This window comes from Centrocercus urophasianus, unplaced genomic scaffold (assembly GCF_019232065.1).
Source record: "Centrocercus urophasianus isolate 14NV4802_14NV808 unplaced genomic scaffold, USGS_Curo_1.0 seq_28, whole genome shotgun sequence".
Classification (NCBI taxonomy): Eukaryota; Metazoa; Chordata; class Aves; order Galliformes; family Phasianidae; genus Centrocercus; species Centrocercus urophasianus.
In genome coordinates, this window is record NW_024884844.1 from 9,903,216 (window position 1) to 9,917,862 (window position 14,647).

General features: G+C 34.6%; 1 protein-coding gene across 1 annotated transcript in view; it reads right to left on the reverse strand.

The window, feature by feature from the left end:
• The window catches only part of LRP1B (LDL receptor related protein 1B), a 440,883-nt gene that overhangs the window by 172,171 nt on the left and 254,065 nt on the right, over nucleotides 1–14,647 (reverse strand). Inside the window, exons 18-23 of the mRNA XM_042827024.1 lie at nucleotides 13,258–13,374; nucleotides 10,041–10,121; nucleotides 8,271–8,438; nucleotides 7,847–8,029; nucleotides 2,366–2,566; nucleotides 1,153–1,398 (exon numbers count right to left, since the gene is read on the reverse strand). Coding sequence (XP_042682958.1) covers nucleotides 1,153–1,398; nucleotides 2,366–2,566; nucleotides 7,847–8,029; nucleotides 8,271–8,438; nucleotides 10,041–10,121; nucleotides 13,258–13,374 — 996 coding nt within the window. The remainder of the gene's footprint in view (nucleotides 1–1,152; nucleotides 1,399–2,365; nucleotides 2,567–7,846; nucleotides 8,030–8,270; nucleotides 8,439–10,040; nucleotides 10,122–13,257; nucleotides 13,375–14,647) is intronic.

The window sequence follows — 14,647 nt, forward strand, 5'->3', positions numbered from 1 at the left end:
TGAAATGTAGACAGTTAAGATGACTGCTAACTAGTAAATTATTCCAGGTGATTTGAACTGAGAAACTTGGCCTTTTATTTCTAACTTAGTGATTTAATTATTTTACCTATAATTCACCTGAGGAAACGCTGAGTTATCTGTAATAAATGAGGAATATCTTAATCATAAAAGCTGTTCAATTATAAAATATCCAAATAAATTATAATAGTTGTGAAGACATTTTGACCCAGTATGGATAAGATACTATCAAGGCATTAGTACATAACAGTCTTAAAGTGATACTCTGAACATCTATGTTACTTTTAGCTTTGTGCAGGAAAGTACTGATGTTATGACAGCTTCTATCTCACATACACGTTTTCATTTCACACACATTCACATTGAACTTAACAGACACCCCAACAGTTTCTGAGACATGCTTCAGAACAGAATACTGAGCAATGAAAGGAATGTATTCTCCTCTCCTGCTTTGGCTAATGTTGGATTTCCTCTGGCTAGTAAACTAAACTGGTTTATTGATGACAAAATCAAGTACCAGAATATTAAAGGTTAAAAAATAGCTTATTCTGTGAGTGCGAACTGACAGAAGATAATTGCTTTTGCATGAGCATATATTTGCAATTAACATTCCAAACTCTGAAGTAAAAGTTTGCTATGAGCTACAGCTGATACGGGCTACCAGTAACTTTGGATAACACCTGAACTAAACAAAAGCCAGCACACAGGAAGCTATGATTTCCCTTATTTGAAAAAAAAAAAAAAAACAAACAAAAAAACAAAAAAAAGAACAAACCAAAACCAAAACAACACAAGTCCAATTTATACAAAGACATGGGATCACCAACAAGAGGCTGATCACTCCTGGAACTGTACTTCTGTCCATGGACTTCACAGTCTGGGTAACTCAGGAGAGAGGCCCAAAGAAATGAAAACAAATATCCTGAAAGTTGGGGAAGGTTCTGGAGATGCACAGAGAGATATGTCAAGAAATACCTAACGTCCAGTAGTGCCCAAAAGCAGTAACTTGATGAACCAGCGCAAGTAAAGCCTATATTCAAATTAAAAATCAGATGAAAACAAACAAACCCTCTCACACTAAATTAATATCTATTAATGTCTGGATGTGTTAAAGTCAACTGAATTTCAGCTTACCAGTACTAACGCAATTTTCTCCATCCTTACTGAGCTTCCAGCCTTCATAACATGAGCATTTCACACTATTTTTATGTTGTTCACATACTTGACTACACTTAAGGTGCTTGGTGCAATAATCCATAATTTCACAAGTTTTGTTGTCTGCACTGAGATTGAATCCTATGGGGCACGAGCACACAATTCTTCCTCCAGGAACCACAGAACACTGATGACTACATCCACCATTGTTAAGCGAACACTCATCTGAAAGAGCGTGGAAAAACAAGGGCATTAAGGGCTGCAAGGATTGTTTGTTATACTGTATACTTCTGAAAGACAAGGGCTACTAAAATGCAGGAAAAGCCTCTAGGAAGAGCAAACAGTTTTAAATCTGCTAAACAGCTTAATGTATTTATTTTAAAGCTATAGAATTCCTATATTTAGCATAGTATCTTTACTGCAAACTTTCAAAATTTTAGCATGGCACATGTACAATATATGTATGTATTTTCCCAGACTTTCATGTATATTTCATTGACTTAAGAAGTATCCATAAAGAGTTAGCCCAAAGACTATTTTAGACCAATATCCCAACTCCAGAGGTGACCAAGTGCTAAAAAGTTGATGCACATAGAAATATGCACACAAATACTTTCCTTGCCTCCAACTACTTGAACTTCTGGGTTTGGGAAGGCTTCAACGCTCAGTCTCATGCACCTATATCATAGGCAACCCATTACTGAAGAAATGTGTACAAGAATTAAAAATAATAGTAATAATAGCAGTAGTAAAAATCAAGATGTCTTTATACATGCTGTTACCATCAAGGAGACATGTAAACTCCTTCAGACATACAAATTCATTCCTTTGTGATCTCTTACGCAGCTACTGAGAGGATTCCTTTAACCCAAGCCTTTGTAATTTGAGAGAACTACACATTAGTTTCAGTACTTTAATAGATATTATAGATCCCTATATTGTTTATCTCCAGGAAAATAAAGACTTACCTAAGGAGCTACGTTTTCCCATATTTGAAAAAACAAACAAACAAAAACAAAAACAAACCAACCAACAGACAGTTTACTCAAGTAGAAAAACAGTGTGATTTAATTTAAAAAAATCCTCACATACAGAACTTTTTAAATGGTATCTTAAGGTTAACACGAGAACTTTTATTTGAAAGAAAGTATTACAACAGATAAAGAAAGAGAAAAATGTGTCTAAGAAATACCACAAAGATCGCCTTCATCAGATCCATCAGGACAATCTCTTCTCCCATTGCAGAGCTTCTCAGGCTGTAGGCAGATGGAGGTATCATTAGCACAAGGGTATTTTGGTGGTCCACACATATAGCCCTCGCAATTATCCTCATCAGACTGATCCTCACAATCAATATCGCCATCACATAGCCACGCTTTGCTAATGCATCTCCCTTGGAGAAAAGAGAGAATAAACACAGGAAATCAGACTGCAAGTAAGCTTCAGAAAAAGCCTTCAGTAACATTGCATGGAAAATTATATTTTGTATCATGTTTGTGTTAATAGTATTTTCCTCTTGGATGAACAGAAGAAAGCCAACTTGTACTTATACTCTGAGGAATAACCCGCATCAGTGTTGACAACCCAATTCTCTAAGTAACAAAAAAACCTTTTTTTTTTTTTTTTTTCCTCTATGCTGAGTAGAACTACATACAGGTAGAATAGACCCTCATAATTTCAGTTAGGTATTCCAAATCATGCCAATTATTTTCTATTCTTAACTTCATCTTTTCTTCCTCTCTCTTCTTTTATCTTCTATTCCCATCTGCCTTCCACAAGAGTAGTGTTTCACATTCTGTTAATGTGAGTTTAGGAAACAAAAAACTTTGTAGGAAGTATAAACAATACATTCTCAGAACATGTCAGAGAAATAATTCTCTTTTACACGGAATAACTATAATAGATGAAACTTCTTCCAAGACTTCAGTTTTGCCAAAGCAGCGTTCTGATTATTTTCTTCACTCTTGAAATGAAACAAAACAAAAAAAAGCACTTTTGTGCAGATCATCAATATTTGGAAATATAAAGCAGTTATGACGCTTAAAGCACAGAAAACCTCAAAGCCAGGGATTGTCATAGGTGAAGAATAATAGATGGCTAACATACTGCTTACCAGTGTCTGTGTGCTCATGTTTACGATCATATCCCAACCTGCTTTTTGAACTCTCAAGCAGAACAGAAGTGACAGGGTGACAGGTAGTTATCCCTCCAATGAATAAGGAGACTTTGCACTGTGCTTCTGCATATAAACTATATAGTTATTGAGGCCTATCTATCAGGAATGGGAAAGAATGAGGATCCACTGGAAACAATGTCTGTGGATGCCCATGCACTGGTTGGTGATAGCCAAGACTTAACTGAAAGGTTAGTACAACTGCAAACTGTTGCACAACATGAACTGACATGTCTTTCTGTCTAGCTTTCCCAGTTCAGATGAGATCTTCCCAGCAAGAAACTGAGACTGAATATGACTTTTGGGGGCAGTAAGCATGATAGTGTGAAATAACTACGATAAAACTCTGATCTTACTGGTTATTAAATGCACCTGAGTACCTATACCACTACAGGCTATTAGTAACCCTGTGTTGCAGAGATTTTGTAAAGATTTCCACGAAATGTAGCATCCCTAACTGCAGCTCTACTGTCTTCCACAGCACTGTAGCAGATTAATTTCTTACAGCAGAATTATTTTCTAGTTAAAGATTAACATAATAGTTTGCATTTGTTGTTTTTGCCTTCTTTTAATGGGAAAGGGGCCATCCTCCACAGAGAATGACAACTGAATACAAATACAGTGAAACAAGAACAATAAAAAAAATAGCTCCTGTAAAAGCAAGGCTGCACTCACTTTCAGTGAACGGCAGTTAGAATTGAAATTTCAGGATTATATGAGAGTGAATGTTTCAAACAGCAGAACATAATTTTACCAGAGCAAAAAATCACATGGAAACTCAAACAGGGAGAAATGTCAGTTAGAATGAGAAGCTCTCCCCTTTCTCTTATAATAGTCAGTCCCAAATATCCTACACTGAAAAGATAAGAATGAACAGACTCAGGAAAACAAAGCTTTATGTATTACATGTATGCTGTTTATTCTCACATGCAATTAGAAGTGTTTCACAGAAGTGTCTATAGTCATTATCTTGAAGTGAACATGGTTTTAACATATTATTATAATACAGCAGTAGAATGCAAGCTACTGGAAAACACCAGTGTCAAGCAAACTAGATGGGTCCCAAAGTAAACTGATGTTGCCATCAATAGAGTTCTTAATCTGTTTTTTTTTTGTTTTTTTGTTTTAAATCTTTTATACATACAAATATTTACAGAGCAAATCAGTTTTCCCTCCTTTCTGTTACTCTAATGCAGATATATGTTACAATAAAAGATCCATCTTTCTCTATGATGGCTATGACATGTTCTTAAGTAGAATATACTCACAAGATATAAATCTTGAACAAAATTTGAAAGAGATGGACTTAATGAAATACTATGACTCTCCTGAAGTAATTACTTCAAATTCACTCAAATATTTGTGCTTTAATTTCCCTTACTGAAACTTACACTTTTGGCTTCCAAAAGCCTTTACAGTAAATTTCACTAGTTAAGTGCCTCAATAACAATCTTTTATTTTCCATAATGTAAAGCAGTACATCAGAAGTTCTGAAGCAAAAATTATGTGGGGAGTTTGATTCAAATGCTTCTTTTCCATTTCCTACAAATATGAGCAAGTACAGTAGAGAATTAGCTTTTAAAAAAATTATTATTATTATTTTTTTTTTAATCACACTCTTCCATCTTTCTTGAGATACTGCGCTCAAGAAATTTTTGGACTGATGATTCCTTAAATTTCAGGAAACCTGCTTCGGTGGGAAGTATTTGCATTGAGTCATCTTAGATTTGCTTTTGGCTGGCAAAAGCTGTAATGCAGGTTTAACCTCATTCATGCAAAAATATGCATGTTCTCATCCAACACATTTAACAAAATGCCCCAGCTGTGCTAGTCAGCCAGTTATTTGTTTTGTAGGAGACTTAAGCGTTGAGACTACCTTCATAAGCTAATTTCTAGTATTTAAAAGCTGTTTGTTTAAAGCAGATATTTATAAGCGCCTCCTGAATGTGAGAAAGGGAAGTGTTTCAGGGTCCAAAGATAGCTATTATCTCAGAAAACAAAAATGCACACTCAATGATACCTAAAACTAAAGGTTAAAAAAACTATAAAAAAAATAAAATTACACACAGAATTTATGTATGTTTCTAACTTCTTATAATGCCTTTTTTCTTAAGTTCTTAGTATCAACTGAATCCACCCACTTGAGCAGTAATGCTTTAAAGAGCTCAAAATGAGACAAGAGATTGAGTAGGCAAGGAACAAGTAGAAATAACCCTGCCAAATATATCCCTAAAAACCAGTATCATTTCCCCTCACCCTCTGAATTCCTCAAGGCATCTCATGTTCTTACCAAGTCCTCTATTCTTCCCAAAGTCATCTCAAGCCATCTCTCCCTACAGTAAGTCTTTCCTCCTCCACAGCCTTGAAAAGTTCATAGGCCTTTCCTACTAATTTTCCTCCTCTACATCTTTCAGTAAAACCTTTGTTTTTCTCATTGTCAGTTTCTTTGCATTCTCCTCTACTCATTACACTTCACAATCTTCCATTTTGAATCTTACACTCCATATTTAGATAGCACTGCTTGCTGTTGCCCTCCTCCAGTATTATTGTGTTGGTCACTTGACATCTACTTTCTTTATTTCACAAAATAACAATGATTACTATCTGGAAAAAAAGTGAAAAATAATACTCCAACTGATGGTATTATAAAAGATAAGACACAAAATTAACTGTTTCTTCTAAAAAAGCGGTATGACAAATGTACAATGCAGTTCAGAATTCCTATACATGATATGAAAGTAGTCAAGATTCTTTTGAATTTACCTTCACAGAACTACTTGACTACTACCATAGAGTAATTAGATTAATTTTATAACATTGTAAGTAAGGTTGAACAGATTTTAATCTTGGTCTATTCCTGCTATCTTCAAAGTAGAAAGTCTGAATAAAAAGGATGGATTTATGCAGTACATAAAACTGAGATGAGGTACATGCTCGTAACAATTTTGGAGATGAGAATCTGAATTTAGAATAGTAATTTTAGCCTAATCTAATTTAGTCTAAGCTAACTTAGAAGTAGCTTAATCTAATTTAAAAGCAGAAATGGGTTAGAGGCTGCCCAACAGTGCTTATGTCAGTCAAGTAGCTACTATATCTCCTACCTTACTGCTGTTCAAAACTCTAACACATTATTTATCACATCATTACAAACAACTGCATGATGACAAAAAAAGAAATGACAACCTGATATCTGCTAATGCAAGTTAATAGATCTGTAGAACTTTGGTTAACTCTGGATACCAGTTTATGAACTGCTCAGGTTGTAGGATAACAGCGTGACAAAAAAGAATAATTAAAGCTTAAAAAGAAATTAAATGTTTAAGTTTATTTATAAAAAGCTGATTAAAGAGACATGACAGATTTATTTCAACATTCAACAACTTTTTATACTAGTGAAAAGATGAAGGCAATCAACTACTATGCTTGCAGCAGAGATTCAGAAGACAAATTAGGAAAAGTTGTTCCAACTGTGAGAGACAAATTACTAAAAGGCTTTATAGAACACACCCTATAGGATTTCTTAACAGCATGTCAGAAAAGGGCTGGATATTACAGATCTTAGAGGCTACCATTATCCTAAATAGAAAAACCACTTGCATTAGGAAATTGGACACCACCAGGTAGCAATATGTAAGAGGAAATTAGCCAATTTCTCTTAGCCCAAACAATTCTTACAAATATAAGATGTTGGTTACTATTATTTCTTTCATATATATTTGTTCATACGCATTCCTAAATACTTTTAGACAGAGTTTACGTAACTAGATCTCTGCACTTCACATGCTTAGCTATAACACACATATGGTCTACTTTCCATTAATAATGTCAGGTAAAATTACTACCTATTACATACATCCTAATTTAAATTTTGTTTGTAAAAGATGTTTTACCCTCAATATTTCATTAAACTTTGAAATGAAATAAAAATACAATTATGACCTACATTCATTTTGTGTTCCATCTAAGCATGACTTTGAAAAATCCTAATGCAAATGTTAGTTAAGTCACATTCTTTTCCAATTTTTTAATAAAGTATTGTAACAAGATTAGATTTTAAGCTTTCTTTGAGAATACATTTTTTCCTCTCAACATTGCAGTTCAAATTTCCAATGCTGCAGTTCTAATTCTTTGAAGTCTTCTAATTACTTTATACCATTTCAAATTAGTTGTAGTGCCAAAGACAGAAAATGAAAGAAAATACCTGGACTTTGAAGTACTATTAAATGCTACATTTCAGTATTTGTTTTGATGTGCTGTCACACAGAACAGTTTGAGCTTTACGTAATCTCAAAAGCCTTCCATTTTATATTATAAATCAGAAAACAAGTTAGAACTTATTAATATTAATATATTAATATTAATACTGTGCTCCTGGTTTAAATAACATCTCAAGTTGTATTAAACACTAAGGAATATTCCCATTGCACCCCTATTAGCAAATCACACGGAGAAACACAGATGCAGTGTGAGTAAACGAGAGCATGATCTACAAAGACATACCTGTACTCACACAGGAGAACTTTGTCTTTTCATCACACAGTCGTATAGTTCCGTTACAGCCTTTTTCATCACTACCATCTTCACAGTCCTTTTCTCCATCACAGCGCCATAGCTCAGGAACACAGTTCCCATCAGGACTGCACTGAAATTCCTTCCCATTGCATCGCCCAGGAGTGGGAGTTCCTTAGAAAAATAAGAATTACACCAAAGAATATGCATTGTGAGTTTTTTCCATGCGAAGTTTACAAGGAATAAGAATCCCCTTTCTCAACCAAAGCCAAAACCACAGTCCACAGGAATAACTCAAAACCTACCGTCCCCTCCTATCTCATCAATCCAAAAAGCCTTCAGACAACTATTTTGAAGAAAGGTCTTCTGTATCTATTTACAAGTGATAAAATGTGGGAAGAATAAGATAGCTAACCTCCCTTGGTGCAATTTGTTCTGGTTTCGTCACTGAAATCTCCACAGTCATTGTCACCATCACATGCCCAATGGCTTGGGATACATCTGCCATTATAACACCTGAACTGATCAGCAGAACAGGAGTGGATGCAGCCTAATTCATCACTTCCATCGCCACAGTCATCATCTGCAAACATTGATTTTATTTACAAGATACAGAATCTGAATAAATATGCCAAGAGAAACAAGCTATTTCCAGAAAAGAAAATAACATACAGTAAATAAAACAGTATTTTTGTTAGCTTCCCACAAGTATATGGTAAAACTATTTCTAATACACAGAATCATCTCTTATCCTGAACTGGAAAGGACCCACAAGGCTCACTGAATCGCACTTCTGGTTCCAGGTCAAACAAACCAATGGATCTCAGCTGCACATGCCTTGCCCTCTAGGCCTTTCCCCATCTTCATAGCCCTCCTTTGGGTGCCATCTAAAAGTTTTATGTCCTCATACCATGACACCCAAACTGCATGCAGTGTTGGACATGAGGCCACATATTGAAGTGCAGAGCAGGACAATCTTTTTCCTTGCCTGGTAGCACTGTTGATCTGAGGGTCCCCCAGGTACACACAGTCCTTCTGGCTCCAGGGCATACTGCTAGCTCAGATCCAACTGCTGTCAGCTAAAACCCTCAGATTCCTTTCTGTATGGCTGCTCTCTAGCATCTTATCCCCCACTGTGTTGCGCATACAGCCAGGATTGACCCCTCCCAGGTGCAGAATCTGGTATTTTCTCATTTAACCATGTGGGAGGTGACTGCACACTACTCTGGGCTGTTAGGATCTTACTGTAAGGTCTAAATGTAAAGGAACACGCGGTTCCTTAACTCTACTAACAGCACTTGTTGCTCTTTCGTTTTGGATAGTCTAAAATCATTACATTTATTCACACTTATTCAGTCAAATATACCAGTAAGCATTAGAAATCTGTACACTTGCCTTCATTTATTTTCCCTTTTAAAGACAGACGCTCCCAAATTAAACTGTTTTATTTTATCCTTAGTGATACCTCACTTTGTTATAGCCATTACAAAAATCTTATTGCGGTTCTGGTACTTCTAACTGTGATCACCAAGACGCTGTATAAACACTATAAGGCTTTCTTACACAGAATTTCAGCAAACTGTGATAATTTAGGGAAGCTGCCCATCTATAGCTATGAATTTCTTTCAACCTCATAAACATCACAGTAATATCACATTATGTGGTGAGTGAAGAACCAGTCCAATTTTGTTAAGACTGGTAAGACATCCCTCCCACACCACAATCTTTGGAAAAATATTCATGTGAAGAGACACCAAATACATTCCCTTTATGATGCTACTACTATTGTCCTAAGTCTTCCTAGACTTCCCTTCTGACGATTGCCATTTATTAAGTGGAAGTTGCCCACAAATATGGTAGATATTTTGTCACCAGCACTGATTTGTTTTCTTAAAGCAGAATATACATGAGCAGTGTTGTTATTTTTTTAAACAGTTGAAGATTACATCACACTCTATTCTACAGAATATAGTATTTGCAACTACCACCATATCCATGGCACCATTTCTGACAATCATTCAGTTTTGCTGCTTTCTCCATTAGGTAACTTACAAGTATTGTATTTATTCTCTGACCAGTTACAAATCAAACAGTCACAAAACAATAACAAAACAATATCTGCTGTTTTTTTTTTTTGTTGTTGTTGTTTTTGTTTTTTTTCATATATTGAACACTTAATACTTGCCTGAATCACAGAGCCATTTGCTGCTAATGCATCTTCCATTTTTGCAAACAAACTGAATTAGTGGTTCACACGTTGGGAATTCTGCAAAAGCATTCAAAACAATCTAATATATATAGTCTATAGTAATATTTTTTCACTGTCCTGCATGCATGATTTAAACAAGCCAAATACACTGTATGAAGTGTTTGTCTAAGACACTCTAGAATGGAAGAAACAGTAAGAGAATGAAAAGAAATGATAAAAAGGCTTTTAACATTAAATTAAGGCCAATACCTATCCTTTCTCAATGCAGATCAATGAAATGCATTCTCCTGTGTTATATGACATGGTCCTATACTTCCATCATACAAGACCTGTCTTTGCCATTAATGATACAAGCTGTGTTTTTAGCATTTTCACTTAAGTAAAAAAATAATAGTTCTTCAAATGCAATGGCTGACTGGAAATGGAAGACTGTAAAATGAGAAGTTTAAGTACAAAGTGAAAGAACAATCAAGAGATAAAAGTTCCCGCACAATGACGTAGTAAAATACAAAATCAAAATGTCAGTATTTACAATCACTTCCTATGTGTATTCCCATTTAAAAAAAAAAGTAGAAAACTAAGACATAATCATCCTTAGAGACTCATCCATTATTCCGTTACCATTTCGTTTTCATAATTGCCTAACACATTCTCCATAAAACAATTTGATTTTTTCCCAATTTTTTCTTTTGAAATCAATGACAAAGGTATGTGCATTAATGCCAACTAAACTTCGCATTATATCATTTGGAAAGTACAAGACACACTTCACAAAACGTAGAAACTCATAGGAAATAATCTGGAAGTCTAACCATCTGAAAGGAGTAAGGAGCAGCCTAAAATCTAATCTATATACAGACCATTAAGAAAGTAAGATGCTTCTCAAAAACCATCAGTTACCTAACGCAAATCAAAGACAACAATAAGGACAATCTACCTGTATTGCTATGTAAAGGCAAATTTTTCCTTCATGGAAGAATTTCAGGCTGGAAATTCTTACAAAGAACATCCTAAATGCAACAGAAAGTAATGTCTGAAATGGTGCATACACCTGTCAGCTACATAAAAACAGCCAAAAAAATCGCAAGAAATCAACAAGTGTGTATCTCACTAAATGCTGTAAGCTTCTAGTCCTGTTACAATTTCACAATTGAGTCAACATAAAACTAAAACTTGACAAAGATCTCAAGAACCAGGACACTTCTAAAATATGTCACGTAACCATAATGTCTCTACAGATTTTTAGTCAATGAACCTCCAATTTAGATATGCTGTCCCTTGCTGCCTTTGGTGTAAATAATTTTTATGGCCAGTCAAGGAGGATTTTGCCCTCAAAAAAAAAAAAAAAAAAAAAAAAAGTCCTACGTGAAACAACAAACCAGCTACATTAAATAGTAAAGTTCAGAGATCACCAAGAAGATCATCATAAGATTGGAACAATTAGTTTTATTGCATCAATATAAGAAAGGGGTGACAAGAAAATTTAGCAATAATATTTTGTCAATCACACTTAAAAAGCTTTCTGTTGTTAATAAATTAAAAAGGAAAAAGATTTTTCTAAGAGGAACACTTTACAGTAACAATCAAGTATTTGTTCTGATACAAATAACATAGACGTTCAAGTATAATGGTACTTAGATATAGATATATACCTTAGGTGTTGCAGGGAAAGCTATGAACTTTTATGTTGTATGTTTTCTTATATTTTTAGCTTTCCAATATTTTTCCATAAATTTTCCTCTATGTAATTTTTCTTTTTTGGTCCCTCATTGTCCTGAAGGCCATCCCAGCAGTCCTTTCCCTTTCCCTTTGTCACAGAGATGCACCTCCTGAAGCTGTCTCACAGACATCCCTGCGCTGACTCCCCAGCAGACAGGCAAAAAAACAAAGGTGCCTCTTGAGCTCACAGTGAAGTTTCTCCACAATGTGAACACCAATCTTGTTTCTCTTTGCTATCCAACTGTCCTGTAAAAGCTCTATTGCTTTGATACTTTCTTTACTCTTAGGTGATTGAGTGCAAATGGTATGGCAAATATACTGATGGACACAAAACATGATCTTAAGCCTTATTTCCTTTATGGAAGCAAGAGGAAAAAAAAAAAAAAGTACATTCTGTTCTCAATCCTTCTTCAGAAGTGTCATGGTTCTTAGTAAATGTGGTTGTATTTTAAGAAAAAGTGTGCTTAGATACTGGCATCATTTTTTCCAGTACTGCTCACTGCCGCTATAGACTAACATAAGCACACACAATTTCTTGAACCATTATGATCCAAAAGTTATTCATTGCTAAGAACTGGTGCAGTTAAATATGATTTGTAATGGTAAAAAAAAAAAAAAAAAAAAAAAAAAAATCAAACCACTGAATAAAAAAATGCATTTTAAACTGTTTTGTAGAAGAAATCTGAGTAGCTAAGTATCTTTGATAGTTAGAATGCCTTTCATTAGCCATTAATTTACAAGAAAAAAAAATGAAAAATATATGTTTAACATATCTGTACAGCCACAGCACTAAGGAATAAATGAACAACATCCTCAAGTACATAATAAAGTTTGACACAACTGGTAAATAGTGAGTGAAATAAACACTAATTAAATGAACTGGATAAATATTCCAGATAAGCTGACAGAATATACTATATAAAACACATGGAAAGAAACTACAAAGAGAACATTAAGATCTGTAAATTGATAAGCTGCCCAAGAACACAAGGTATGGCTAATAACAGAACCTATCAGTATCAAGTGTCATGTTATCATTACACAGAATGGAGTAATTTAAGAGACTGTAAGATAAGCGAGTCCAGTGAGAGGGAAAAAGTAATGTGAAATAAGTTAAGGGAAAGAAGGTTAATACTCCCAGAAAAATATGAAAAAAAGAATATATATGTATATGTATCTTGAAAAATCTTGAATGCAGCCATAAAAAAGAGATAGTGAGAAGTATGGCCTTAAAAAGTAACAACAAACTCAACTAATTAGTATTAGCTGGTTGCCCGTCACGAAGAACTCAAAATTAAACAAACTTAATGGATTATGGATGAAGAGAATTCACTAAATGAGTCCTATTCCATAGACTTTCTCACAGCTGAAGTCCTTAAGATCTGTCTTCATGGAGCACGCACTATCAGCCACTTTCATTTACACATTTACTGCTTCTTTTCTTGTTTTCCACTGGAAAGGAATATTCACTTACCACAGGATGTCATTTCATCAGTTTGATCTCCACAGTCATCCTCCCTGTCACACAGCCAAGATGTTGGAATACAGCGTCCATTCCCACAAGAAAATTGGTCGATCTGACACGTTCTTGCTGTCAAGACAAAACACTCCAAAAATGCAAGGGAAATGGACTAAATCTGTTAGATCTTTTGGTTCAAGTCTGTATGTAGAAGTCACAAATCTAGGTGGTATCTCCTGGCCTGGCTCCTCATTTCACTTTAACTAAACATCATTCACCTTCTTTCATTTCAGTGGAAATTGAAATCTGCAGAACTCTGTCCTATCTTTGAATCATACCCTTGTTAGTGTGAATACACAGTATTAGTCAGTAGAAGAACAGTAATGCTTGATAAAACAAGATTAGCACTAAAGCTGAAGTGAATCAGTGTATAAAAACATTTAACATACAATTGGAAATTTACTTGTTTAAAAAAAATACCTGCATTTCCTACTATAAACAATGATGTACTGAGAGTCATACTTACACACAATAAAACAAACAATGCATGCAGTGTGCCTGGCCTCACTTTTCCATTTGTAAATACACAAGCATAATGATCCATTGAAGTACATGATGTATGCCTTTCCTCTTATGAAACATATCACCAAAAGAAATTATACTATGCAATTACATACGTATAAACATAAAAAGCTGATCCTATAACTGTCTTTATTCAAAATGTGAACTCATCACTAAAAAAAACAGAAATAGAAACATATTATGATTGCAAAACTTGAATATAAAAAGACATCAATATGTATTACAATCTGTAGTAACTGTGACAGTGAAATGGAATCTATAGATTATAGCTAGAGCTACATAGAGGGATACATAGCTAGAGATTTTTTTTTTGACGAACTGTACAAATAACCCATGAACTGATCATTCCATACATGAAAAGTTAAATCAAACAAAATGAATCCTGGGAATTTATGGCAATGCTGCCTATCGCTGCATTTCAGTTAAAGAGCCATCAGCCACTGATGTCTGATATTTTGTACAGCAAACATTCAATGACTGTTTAGCATACTCTACTGACAAGAAGTAAACATCATAGATTTGGAACTCCATGATTTATTACAGTAGTATCAATGAACAATCTTCATCTTGACATTTCCTTAAAAATCCATTATGCAGAAAATAAATTACAAATGAAAATAATTTTCAAGGTACCAAGGGGAAACTGAGTAAGAAATTATGCTTTTGTCAGCACAAAATAAAATTTACTCATCAGAGCATGTTAACGAACAATTCTAACTGCCAAAAAAGATTTAGCAGGAACAAGTTTGTACCTAAATAGTACTTTGACAGTCAGCCCATATGGACAGATTAAGTGCTGAATTACTTTGGAAAGCACAATCAA